The sequence below is a fragment of the Prionailurus viverrinus genome, chromosome D3 (genome assembly GCF_022837055.1).
Source record: "Prionailurus viverrinus isolate Anna chromosome D3, UM_Priviv_1.0, whole genome shotgun sequence".
Taxonomy (NCBI): domain Eukaryota; kingdom Metazoa; phylum Chordata; class Mammalia; order Carnivora; family Felidae; genus Prionailurus; species Prionailurus viverrinus.
Window position 1 is genome coordinate 36,091,947 of NC_062572.1, and position 13,514 is coordinate 36,105,460.

The window sequence follows — 13,514 nt, forward strand, 5'->3', positions numbered from 1 at the left end:
TACAGACGGGTTACACACCTAAGTTAAATGGCTGAATGGAGATCTGAACCCAGGCCTGCCTGCGCTCCTGCTGGAGCATTTCCCGCTTTGTCAGCGAAGGATGGGCAGGACACGGGGGCAATAACCTGTGCTTCAGCCTTAACCGCGCCTGGGTGGGAAAGCGGGCTGCACCACGATGACTTTGTCACTCAACCACCGTGCAGCCGGGCCCCGGGCTTTGTTACCAGCCACTTCGCGAGGGCCCCCTGCGCGCGGGGAGGCGGCGCTTCCTCCACCCGGAGGGTGGGACCCTCGGCCTCAGCCGGGCCTCGGATCGCCGACGACGTACGTGCAGCCCTGGGGAGGGGGCGCGGGGCGGCGAACGGCGCTCCCGCGAAGAAGGGCAGAGGCCGACGAGGCGGTGGGCGAGGCCGGTGACCCAATAAAGCGGGCCGGGCCGCGGGAGGCCCCGCCCGGGCCCGGTTCCGGGCACACGCCGCAGGGTCCCGGGCCAGCGGCAGCTTGCGCGCCCCCGTCGCAGCGCTCGGCGTGAGGGCGCCTCTGGCCGTGGGTGTGAGCGCGCCGCCGGGCCGGGCCGGGAGCGAGGGAGGCGGGGGGAGGGAGCGCCGGCCGCCCCGGAGCCGCGCGGAGCGGCCGGGCAAGGCGGGGCGAGGCCCGGGGCCCGCGGCGCCCGCCCGCCCCCGGCGTCCGGGAGCCGCTCGGCCCGCGGCCCAGGCCCGGGCCCTCGGCCCGCCCCGCGCGCGCGCGCGCGCGCGTCCCCGCCGGCCCGTCCCTCCTCCTCGCCGCCACTCCCGCGCGCGCTCCCCGGCTACCCGGCTCGCGCCGCTCCATGTAGCCCCGGATCCCCGGGAGACCGAGGAGGAGGGGGCGACCACAAGATGGCGGGTACGTGGCCCCCTGTCCTCCGGGCGGCGGCGGCGGCGCCTCCTCCTCCCCGCGCCCGCCCGCCGCCGCCGCCGCCCGTAGTCACGGCCGGCGCGGGGTCCCGGCGCGGGGAGGCGCCGCGGGGTCGGGAGGGCGGGCGGCGGGGCGGCGCGCCGGGTCCCGGGGGCGCTGACCGGGCCTTTCTTCTCTCCTTTCGGCTCAGACCTCTCGCTGCTCCAGGAGGACCTGCAGGAGGACGCGGACGGATGTGAGTGCTCCCGCCTCGCTGTCGCGGCGGTGGCGGCCGGCGGGGAGCGGCCGGGAAGGAAGGGCGGGCGGCGGCGGCGGCGGCCTGGGCCCGGCCGGCGGGGACGGGGCTCGGTGAGGCGTGGCCCTGGGCCGGCCGGGGCCGCGAGCTTGAGGGAGCATTGCCCTTCGGGGAGGGAACGGCGCGCCGGGTCCGCGGGCGGCGAGGGATGCCCTGTCTAACGCCCGAGCTGGGGCTCTGTCCCGCCGCCCACCCTCGCATCATCTCCCCCCCCCCCCGCCCCCCAACCCGGGCGCCCGTGGGCTCGGGGGGCCGCTCGGCGTCTGTTCCGGGAGGAGAAAGTGGCGGGGCCCAGATTTGAGATGGGCATTTGGGGTGTGCTTGTTCCCGGTGGGGGCCCTCCGCGGACCCCCACCCCAGCCTCCCCGCAGGAAGGAAGAGGCTCGGAGAAGGAAGGTGTGTTTACTTAGAGTTGCTCTCAAGTATCACTCAGCGGCCAGCCGTATGGGAGCCTGGTCCGCGTTCTGCCGCCCCGGTTTGGTTGCCCCGGCTCTGCCGGTGTGGAGACTACATACCTGTAATTTCCCGACAACTCCTAACAGTTTTTAGATTGCCTCGACACCCCCCTGTGATTTGTGGATTACGGGAAGGCTCGAAGGTGTGGCCTTAGCTGGAGATACGAGGTTAACAGGGCGTATTTCTTTAATGCAAATGTTCGCGAATCACCCAGGCCTCCCTAAATATTACAATTTCAGCTTTTCTTTGAGAAAGGGGAGTTTCAGAAGAGTCGAGTCTTTTGTTTAAAAAAGCAAAAAAAAAAAAAAAAAAGAGAGAGAGAAAAACTTTGACACTGTTTCCAGAATAGTGTCAGGAAGGAACTGATATTTAGAAAGGAATTTGTTTATTTCGTGTGTGCTTTTCTAAGCATCAGAAGATAATTTGGAAATTGTTCTGGGTTGAAATGATAACCCTGGTAGAATTTGTGGTGTATTTAGGGGAAAGCCTGCCTGATGCTGAGATTTACTGTGGCTAATACCTAGGTAAGTAACTCAGAGATGGTTGCAGTCTGCAATTGTTCTTTTAAAATACTGTGTAGTTAATCCATAGCATCATCTAATGTGGTTTCCCTTGGCCAAATTAAACTTAATTTTTAAATTCCTAGGTGTTTTGAGTGAAGTAAGAAGAATTTATTCACAAGGGTTCTCGAAAAAGAGTGATTATTTTTAACGCAAATCACTCACACGCAAACTTCTACTCTGGGTCTTGTTTTTTAAGTAAGAAGTGCTCTTAAAGGGAGCAGTACTAATGTAGTGAAGGACAGCTTTTACGTTTCACTTAATGTTTTACATTAGGCCACCTACCTGCCTGCTAGTAAGTTTATAAGGTTATTTAAGGCACCTATCGATTGCTTGCAAAGTTAGGATTGGAGAGGTGGCTCTGATTGTTATCTCAAACAGGGGCTTCTCATTTACCTAATTAGGTTCAAGACTAAGGAGAAGATCTGTCTTTCAGCAGGTGTTTGGTAGGAATGTGTGGCGCAACAACTTCTGCACATTCCTTTATTTTCACTTAGGTGTCATGCACTCTTTAAGGATGAGCCATGGTGTCAGTTTCCTCATTGACCATAAAGGAGCCTAGCGTAGAGGGGAAAGCACACCTGTGAAGAACTCAACAGTGATTTATTCATGAGCCTCTCAGGACTTCTTCAGGGTACTGAGGATGTGGCTCTGCAAAGGATGGTCACAATCTATGCCCTCTAGTGGTTTACAAGCAATTTTAATATAAATGTGATAATGAAGATTTCAAAGGCAGTATATAACACGGTGGTTAATAGACAACACTCTAGAGCCAGACTGTTCTGTTCCAGTTTTGGGATTGCCACTTTGGACAGACTCCTACAACTCACTTAACCTCTGTATGCTTAAGTTTTGTCATTTGTAAATAGGCATAGTAAGTATTGCCTACTTAAGACTTCTTTAGAACCTTACGTATATTAATGCAGAAAAAGCACTTAGAACAGTACCTGGTAGATTAAGTGACTATTATGTGGTGGTGGTTACGAGTGAAGAGTAGGGAAGCTTAAAAGAAAGCAGAGAAGGAAATACTGATGCTGAACATTACAGTACAGAATAAATACATTTATAGATGCTGCTAATGCTTGCAATTAACTTTTTAAAGGTTCTTTTCGTTCCCAGTCCGTTTTAATTTAGGATAAAATATTAGACATAAATAGTTTACTGAAGGCATAAATAGTTTACTTGCATGTTTATAAATTGATTAAAGATTTTTTTAGAATAATTTTTTTTTTCAGTTGCTAAGGTCTTTACAGTTGATACCTCTATCCAGAATATTTAGGAGCAATCTTTGAACATGTGGCCAGTTTGAAGGACCACGTGCTGTCTATTATGAAGGGGGAAAGAATGAGGGGGAAATCTGGCTGTGATGCCTAGGTCAAAGGTAAGAGAAGTATGGAGAAGCTGAGAAAGCTTGTCACATCCTGGAGAAGGTGGAGGACCAGAGATGTTAGAGAGAATGGAGCATGGGGCTGCCCTTACGACTAGAACAGATCCTAGGAGCCTGATTTTTCTGTCTTAAGTAATACTGGTCTGGAGGCCCGCCTCTGGAGTTATGAACCAGATCCTGCTGCTTCAGCCAAGCTTAGGTCTAGGTCTGTCTTTGTGATGGGGAAGAAATTATTTTCTGGCCAAACTCTAGAATCTTGGTTGCCTTTCCTGAATGCAGAACCTAGACTAAGAAGAGAGCAAATACTACTGTACAGGTGATCTGCAGCTTTGGAGACTTGGAGGGAACCTGGGTAGGGTCTAGATCTTGAAAGGTGGGCATTGCCAAGCCTTGATAAGAGTCAGGTCTTCTGATTTGTTTTAAGCCCCAAAGTCTGTACAGAGCTCATAGAAAAGTGGGTAGAATGAGAAAAGGGTTGGTCAAAGACTGACTTGGCTGATGTCCTTAGAGAAAAAGAAACAAAATCCTAATATGTGAAAGATGGTGCATTGTATGTACATAGCAGAAGGTCATGAAGGTAAGAAAATCATTCCGTGCTATTAAAATTAAGTTTGTTTTAGGTTAAAAGTAATTCTTTCCATACTGCGTCATGAAACATACTTTGAATTTCAAAGTGAAAGCAAGCCAGTGACTCAACGTTTGAATAGGTATCTCAGCAGAGTGACTTCAGGCTGGGAAAACCCTTTCTGTTCCTTGAATAATGGCAGGCAATGCAAAAATCACACATAGACTTTCAGAGAGAGAGATTTTAAGTTTGTTTTGTCACTTTTCTAAAGATATAGTTTTGGTTTACATTTCCAAATGTAACTTACTAGGTTTCTAAAATAGGTGAGATAGGACTTAAATCAGATTGGATGAGTTAGCTTTATTGCACAGATTATTCTTCACAGCACTCCTGGGAGGTGTAGGCTGTGGTATTCAGATATTAGTAAGTCAGCTGATGCACAAAGAGGCTAAATTATTTTCTGAAGAAATGAAACTCCTTAACTACTGGCCAGAATTTTAAGGTAGGCCTCCTGCTTCTAAATATTGTATATGAAGTAGTCTTTTCTTAATTTGCCCATTTACAACATTGAGCAGCCCAAGCGTGTCGTATAGGCAATTTGTTTGAACTTTGCTTCAGATACCCTTGAAGATTAATTAATCTAGCTTCTGCATATGGTTTAATTTAACCAAGAGAGATCATGCAAGTGAAGCTTGGGTGTAATCTAGCTTGTTTAGTCTTTATGTTAATTTTTTTTCAGCTGTAACTAGCATGATGTTGAAGAGCTTTTGGAGCTCTTGTTCATGTTTGAGGAAGTTTTGGAAATCTTTCACACTACATGTATTTTTCAGATTTGAGGGCACTGTTGGGTTAGAGTGAATTAAGGATGGATCCAGAACCAATTGGGTATAACTGCCTGGGCTGTACTTCTTTCAAAGAGTCTCTGGGCCCTCCGACTACTTTTTGAAAACTAGTTTTTGGGGACACCTGGGGGGCTCAGTCGGTTAAGTGTCCGACGTCAGCTCAGGTCATGATCTCGTGGATCTTGAGTTCCAGCCCTGCGTTGGGCTCTGTGCTAACAGCTCAGAGCCTGGAGCCTGCTTGGGATTCTGTGTCTCCTCCTCTCTCTGCCCCTCCCCTGCTCATGTTCTGTCTCTCTCTGTCTCTCAATAATAAGTAAAAGTTAAAAAAAAAAAAAAAAGAAAAGAAAACTAGTTTTGATAAGATTCTTAAAGCCCTTGGCACCTAAGGGATTAAGGAGCAAAAAACTGGGGCTGTGTAGTGGCCAGGGAATCAGTTAAACAAACTCTAGGAAGGTGCCCTTGAAAGTCATGATATTTAGAAGTGTTGTTAAATGGGGATTTGGAAGAGTGAGTCATGAGACTTGGTAACATATTTTGATTGTTACCAACAAGACTGGACAGGAGAAATCTTTATTTGGAGGTAATATAATTAATATCCTAGAAAAGCATGCTTAAAAATGGTTTTAGTGATACGCTCATGTGTATAGAATCAGTTAATGATGTGTTGGGTAAGAATTCTGTATAGAATTTTTTTTTCTTTAAGAAGGAAAAAGGAAAACCTTTTGTAAATATGCATGTCAGCTGCCTGGGCTTGCAGCTGCAATAAAAAAAAAAAAAAAAAATGTTTGCTCTTTCTGCCTATGAAACACAAATAGCCCTAGCTAGGTAAAGTTCATTAGTCTACCACATTTGTTTGATCACTGATTTATTATTTCTGGCCCTTTTGCCTCAGTTCCTCCTCTCATCAAAACAAAGAATTTATATTTTAAACTCTTCACTCCTCCGTTTGCCTTCTATTTTGGAATTTGGGATTTTTCTCTCTTGAGGGCAAAGAATTTTTGCCAGCAGCTACATGGTAGGGTGGGCAGTCCCTCGACTGGAATTAAAGTGGTATTTTCCGTTTACTTCGTATCTGAACATGAATCTGACGGGATGTCTTGGAAGGAATAGGAGGTGGCACACCTGTGGAATCTGGGCTGCGAAGGTTGTAGGGCCTGTATCCCCTGTAAGTTCTGAAGAGGGTGCTTCTACGCAGATCTTTCATCTGGCAGGTCACCTAAGGTCCCCCTTCTCCAGATCCATCCTCTGATCCTCCTAACTGTTCAGTCAAGCTTTCTTAGCTCCTTACCCCCCACCCCCAGACTCCACGGCAGGCTTGGTCTCTGGCCTAATTGATGTCAGCTTCGGTGGTGGTTGAGCATTTATCATGCTGTAATCCTGGAATACATCTCGGTATGTGCTTCTCTGCCCAGGAGAGAGCTCTTGGTTTTGTAAATGTTAGGTCTGCTGTGTTCAGATTCTGGCCCTTGCTCTGCATTCACTTATCATCTTGAGTAAGTGCCTTCACTTTTCTCAGCTGTTCTCGATCTGTAAAAGGTTGATGGACTTTTGGATTGATTCCAGTTTTTGGCTGTTACAAATAAAGCTGTGACGAGTCTCTGTGTGGACATATACATTCTTTCTCTTGGGTATATACCTGCAAGTGGAATGGCTGGCTGCCTTTTTCAGGAACTTTTTCCAAAGTGGTGGTAACCATTTTACACTCCCACCAGCAGTGTGGAAGAGTTCCAGGTGCTCCACGCCCTTGCCGGCATTTGGTGCGGGCAGTCTTCGTTTTAGTTTATTTATTTATTTTTAATGTCTATTTATTTTGAGAGAGAGCAAGCACGTGTCAGAGAGAGAGGGAGAGAGAATCCCAGGCAGGCTTCACACTCAGCATGGAGCCCCTGCGCAGGGCTTGATCCCACCACTATGAGATCATGACCTGAGCCAAAATCAGGAGTTGGACGTTCAACCCACTGAGCCATGCAGGTGCCCCCAGTCTTCATTTTAGCGATCCTATTAAGTGTATACAGAGGTGTCTTTTTTGGTTTTTTTTTGTAGTTTGAATTTGCATTTCCTTAATGACTAATAATGCTTTTATTTTCATGTGCTCATTTACCATCAGATATCTTTGATGAAGTATCTGTTCAAATTTTTTGCCCATTCCTTTATTGGATTATTTTCTTAATAAGAATTGTATATTCTAGGCACAAGTCCTTCCTCAAGTATGTGATTTGCAAATATTCTGGTCGGTGTCTTGTCTTACCAGTCTCAACAGTATATTTTGAGGAGAAGTTTTGAATTTCGATGTTCCATTTAGTTTTTCACAAATGCCCTTTATCAGGTTGAGAAACTTCCCTGAGTAAACTCAGGGAACTTTTTTTGAAATTAAGAATGGATGCTGGATTTTGTCGCATTCTTTTTCTGCATCTATGATATTCTTTTTTAGTTTTTTAAATATGAGTTACATTGATTTTTATTTTAAGTGAATGCCTTTTTTTTTTAATGAGAAATTTCAAACCTATGGCCGATGAGCCATCATATACCCACCATTTAGCTTGAACCTTCATTTATCCCCTTTTAACATCTGGGCTTTTGTTGGGGGGAGGCAGCCAGAGTGCTTTAAAGATATCCCGGGTGTCATTTTATTTTAACTATAAATATTTCACAAGGCATATACTTGAAGTGTGATATTTTAATCTATGAACAGAAGGACTCTAAGGTTATGGTAAGGTGTGCTAAATAATGAAAGTTTAAATGATTAAATTTTTTAGACATTTGCCTTGCTGGTTCTGCAATGAGGCACGTTTGAATGACTACTCAATTCACTTTCATATTGATCACCAAATTAACAGAAGCAACATCTTGTTTATTTTTATCCTGCTAAGCACATTTCACCCTTTTGGGTCACTCTTTACGGTAGCAAAAGAATACTGGTGAACAAAAGTTGAATTTTCTATTTTGGTTTGCTCTATCATTTAGAGGATCATATAAACTTTTAAAATTTGAGCTGTGCTGTACCTCTAGTGAGCCAGTGTTCCCAGAACTACTGAAATCAAGAGCTAGAAGGCAGAGTAATTATTTATCCCTTAAGCAATAGAAAGTTTAGGCCTGGGGTCTCCTAGATAAAGGTGGCAGAGGTTAGAACACAGTTCAGATCTGGTAGGTTTGGATATTCTTTTCCTAGACATCGTCTAACACAGCTCTTTAACTGCAAACAGGAGGTGGGAGAAATTTCTGGATCTTGTTTTTTTTTTTTAACTTACCATTTTCATACTGATGTTGGTCACTGTGCTATAACCTTGCTTATAGTATTCCCCTGTGAGGTATGTAGTAACCACAAAGTTACAAAAGTGGTACCAGTGAGGCTTATCTGATGGTTAAATAATTTGCTCAGTCATCTAACTTGAAAGTGTTAGGTTAATAAACCTGTGTGACACAATCTTTCTTACTTTATTTTACTACTGTGTTCTTAGTGCCTTCCAATTTGACTTTCCTTAATTTATCACTTATGTAGGTCATTTAACCTCCTAAAGGTTCTAGAGGATGTGAAGGTAGTAATATGCTCCAGGTGTCTGGTAGGTAAAATAATTTTTGTCCTAAGTTGCTCCTGTCTGCCATGAGCATGGTATAATTTACAAAATATACATTTTTGTGTGTGTGTTTTAAGCACCCACGTATGGGAGAGTCAGTCATTGGAGTAAAAGTTGATAAGAATGTTGATGAGATCTAATGTGTCTCATCTTGTCTCTAGCTAATCACCTGAAGAGGCCATTTTAAAATCTGAATTTATATTTAAATTTATTATAGTGCTTTGAATTTATAGTCCAAGTCAGATTTGATAGGTCATATCTACGTGTACATTAAAAAAATTTTTTTTAATGTTTATTCAGTTTTGAGAGAGAGCAAGCAGGGGTGGGGCAGAGAGAAAGGGAGACACAGAATCCGAAGCAGGCTCCAGGCTCCAAGCTGTCAGCACAGAGCCTGACGCGGGGCTCCAACTCACGAGCCGTGCCATCATGACCTGAGCTGAAGTCAGATGCCTAACTGACTGAGGCACCCAGGCGCCCCTATTTACATTTAAATTTTAAATCAAGTTAGTTTTTGGTAGAAATAACTTCAAGACTTCAGACAAATTCAAGACTCTATTAGAGACTGGTGGCAATTTGGACCTAGATTAGCTCAAGTTTTATATTTGGATTACCTATGGAAAAAAGGATTACTAACCAAAGTAATTGGGTTAATAAGACCGTAAGGAAAATGTTGACTCACTGAAGGGAACAAACAGCGCATCTATAATGTATGGGAGATCCGCACTTGGAAGGGCTTCGACAGGCCACATTGCTTCTCTGACAAATACTGTTTAGGAAGCATGATCTTTGTAACTAATTTGACAGTCGATAAACACACTGCTGCTTTATTTATATGTGTACTTTAGGAAAATGCTTTTTGGAATGTCATAGAATGAACTTCAGGAAATTATTCTTAAGTTCAGTGTAAAATGACTTGTTAATAAAGATCGTTGCTAAAGATTTAGTAAACTTTTTGTATTTAAAGGAAAGATACCTGATAAACATTATGTTGTCACAAAGTACAAATTTGAAACGGCATACCTGTTGCTTGAGGCTGTATTTACGAGGACTAAGTTATATGGTCCTTCAAATTTGTTGTCTTAATTCATTTTTTTCCTCCAAGTAATGACTTATGTGCATGTCTGTTACATTACAAGGGGTTGGAAAGTTTCAGTAAAGGACCAGACTGTAAATATTTTAAATTTTGTGGGCCACATGGTCTCTTGCAGTTACTCAGATCTGCTCTTATAAGGTGAAAGCAACCATAGACAGTATGTAAATGAATGGGCAATAGCTGTGTGCCAATCAACTTTATTTACAAAAACAGACTGTAGGCTGGTTTAACCTACTGGCCATTTTGCTGCCCCTGCATTGTCCTGGTAAGTCCAGAGTCTCTTAACATTTTTATTCTTTACCTATAGCACAGCGCCATCACAGAGCAGACCTTTAGCATATACTTGCTGAGGTGAGCCTTGGTTCTCCTGGCCAAACTAAATATGACCATAAAACCTTACTTGCAGTCAAATAATGAAATATATTTTCAAATTAAATGTGTTACTTGGAAAAATGTCAGACCTATGCATAAGTTGCACAGCTGTTATAGTTAATTCCTCAAACCCTTCACCTACATTCACCCATTGTTAACATTTTGCCAGCTTGCTCTATTTTTCTCTATACGTTTGTGTGTGTGTGTGTGTTTATACATATGTATATGTGTGTGTACATACATGTGTATATATATATACACACACACAATGTAATGTGTACATTATTCTTAATCTTCTTTGCACCTTTTGAAAATAAATTGTAGAAATCAGGACCTTTAGCTTGGATCTCTGAAGAGCAAGGCCATTCTCTCATACTCAGCCATCAAATTCAGAAAATGTAACATCAGTACAATACAAATATGTAATAAGTAGTCCATTTTCCGATTTCACCTCTTGTTTAATAATGTTTTTTATAGCAACTGTCTTGCCAGTCCAGGCTCCAGCATTGCATTTCCTTGTCATGTCTCTTTAAAGGCCTTTATTTTTCATGATACTGAGGTTTTTGAAGAGTCAATTTGGTTTTATCTGTTTCCTCATGATTTGATGTAGGCTATGCTTTTGGGGGGGGGTTGTGGGGAAGATAGGAATACTATGTAAGAAATACTGTGATTTTTTTTCTCAGTGCTTTATCTCAAGAGGCACCTGATGTCAGCTGTCTGTTATTGGTGGTGGTAATTCTTTAACCACTCCGATTAAGGTGATGTCTGCAAGACTTCTCACTTAAAGATTCTGTTCTTTTGTAATTAGTAAGAGGAATACTTTGACACTGAGGAAATATGCTATTCCCAAACAGACTTTTACCCGTTAGTGTTAAGAATGTAGCCAGGATTGTTACTTGGATCAATTTACATTTACTGGCTGGCAGTCTGCTTTACAGAGAAGAGCTTCTCCTTCCTCCCTATTTATTTGGTTATTTATTAAAATATCAATTTTAAAGCCCACGCCTTAAGGCAAGTCTTATAAAGATGATTAAGTCTCTAGGGAGTGTCTCATTTTCATTTTCTAAGATGTAAAGAATTGAAAAACAAAATTTGCTAAGTTTTGTGGTCTAAGCAGTATCAATGGAAAAATTGAAGGGGAGAAGGGAGGACACACTATCTGCTTTCCTCTCTCTCTTTTTTTTCCCTTAAAGTTTAATTTTTTTTTTATTTTTGAAAGAGAGAGGGAGAGAGAATCCCAAGCGCTGACATGCAGAGCTCAATCTCATGAGCCAGAGGGAGCATGACCTGAGCTGAGATCAAGAAGTAGGATACTTAACCGTCACCCAGGCGCCCCTGTTTTTTTCTGTTCTAAAGGCTATTATTAGAGGCTGTATGGTGAACAGAAGGATGTTATGATGAAGTTTGGTGAAAGTCCAGTCACACAAATTAACCAGTTCTCTGGCATGGTACTTCTCAGAGGCATTAATATGCTAATGAACTTGTCACTACCTTCGCCCCGGGATGAAGTGCCCTAGTCCCCTGAAGTATCCCGGTGGGCTATCTTTCACTAACAAATATTAATGAATGTACATTATTCAGGAGAAGCTTTAGACTCTTTTTTAGAGAATAAAAAGATTAACAAGACAGTCTCTGCCTTCAGGGAATCTATCTACATTTGGGGCCGAGGGCAGGCAGAGGAAAAGGCAAAGAAGAAAGAACTGCACCAACACTACTCTTGCTGGCAGAATAAAAGCAGGGACACCCAAGACTGGGGAATTCAAAGGAGGAAGAGATGTTAATTAGAAAGACTGGGAAGTGCTTTCGGGATGGTGTTCGTGAGTAGGTGAATTTAAACTCAGATGAGGATGAATGGCGGAAATGGGGCAAACATAAGCAAACGAGGCGGGAGAGCTGCGGGGCCTGCGACCGGAAACGGCCCCCTGCGTGGGCTGTGTGCCAGAGAGGAAAATAGGCTGGCCAGATCCTGGAGCCCCCAGAGCTGTAGGTTCATCCTGGCTGCGCTGCCTGCTGGCGAGTTGGGGGGGTTGGGGGGGAAGGGAAGGGCAGGGAGTGCAGGGAATGGAGTAGAGTAGAGCGCGAGGAAGGTGGAAGTGGCTGTGCTGTGGAAGCCGGGTTCGGGTGAGGGATGCGAAATCCACGATTGAGGGCAGTGGTCTTCAAACTTAATTACGGTATACCTCCTAAAATAATTTCAAAAACTCCATCTCATACATTTTTAAGTTTGAGTATTTTTTGAAATAAAACAGTTATGAATATGTACATGTAATGATTATTAAACTTTTAAAAATGGAATGTACATAGCACAGCACTTTGATACCCACTGTCCATCCACTTTCAAGAATAAAATTGGGAATTTTACCTTGTTTTTTTTTTCTTGATCTCTTTCCATCTCTTACACAAAATTTTACCCTAATATATTTTTTACACTTGAAAGTTTCACTGATAATCACATTTCTTGCATCAAAAATATGTATACAAAGAGAAATGGAAAATTTTAATTTCCTGCGGCCAGAAAACTAAAATTTTTTTTTGTTTCAGCTATTATTATTCCATTATTATCATTAATACTCATTTGGTCAGCCAAAATAAATCACACATTATGGTAAACACTTGGTAAACAAAATTTTATTGAATGGGCAAATGAAATGGATGGAGCTTTTGAAAAGTTACGTATTCATGAATGAATGTAATTTGCTAGAATGAGACAATATTTAGCATTGATTTCTATTTTATTTTAAGACCGATGTGCACTGAGAAGTTTTGTTGACATAAATAAGTTGATGGAAAGGATTTTAACAGTGTCGCTGATTTCCTTGAATTTTGTCCAACTCATATGGTAAAATTTTTTAAATTATATTTTTAATGATCTATCAGCCTTTCGAGTTTTTTGAAAGCAAAGGATTGAAAAATACCTGACTTGTAAAAGTATTTGTTACAGTCTTTAGAGAGTTGATCTCTTAACACTTTCAGCATAATCTCAGTGGGTCCCTTTGTTTGACAGTGGAGGTTTTTTCCAGCCTTGGGGCAGTGTAACACAGTGGCCTTGGAGTTGAGAGATACCTCTTTCCTTGTCCAGTGGGAGTATGGGAGATTGTAAAAGGGAAAGCCTTAGGATCTAAACCACTAGGCATATTTTTGCAACAAGTACTCGTAGAAGTTGGGGTCTGGAATATCCCTTAAAGTCATCCGTCTGATTTATTCCCAGGAAGATCTTTGTGTCCCTCGTGAGGTTCAAATGCCCTGGTTTGCTCCCAGCAAAAAACATCAGAGCCTCTGAGTTAGGGTGTTGGGAACTGGGAGGTGGGAATACAGGATACTTTGTAAAAGTAGAATTTATAGTTCTTAGAAACTGATTAGATAATGGGAGCCAGAAAGTTACTGTTAAAAAGGTAACTGAAGGGGCGCCTGGGTGGCGCAGTCGGTTAAGCGCCCGACTTCAGCCAGGTCACGATCTCGCGGTCCGTGAGTT

General features: G+C 43.6%; 1 protein-coding gene across 5 annotated transcripts in view; it reads left to right on the forward strand.

Moving 5' to 3' along the window:
* Window positions 1-288: 288 nt before the first annotated feature.
* The window catches only part of PPP4R1 (protein phosphatase 4 regulatory subunit 1), a 64,118-nt gene continuing 50,892 nt past the window's right edge, over window positions 289-13,514 (forward strand). For 2 of the 5 annotated variants that reach the window (XM_047828792.1, XM_047828793.1), the window contains exons 1-2: window positions 754-885; window positions 1,088-1,132. In XM_047828792.1, coding sequence (XP_047684748.1) covers window positions 879-885; window positions 1,088-1,132 — 52 coding nt within the window. In that variant the 5' untranslated portion in view covers window positions 754-878. Of the gene's footprint in view, window positions 325-753; window positions 886-1,087; window positions 1,133-3,994; window positions 4,000-13,514 lie in introns of those variants that run through there. The other 3 variants (XM_047828796.1, XM_047828794.1, XM_047828795.1) reach the window with 3 other exon arrangements.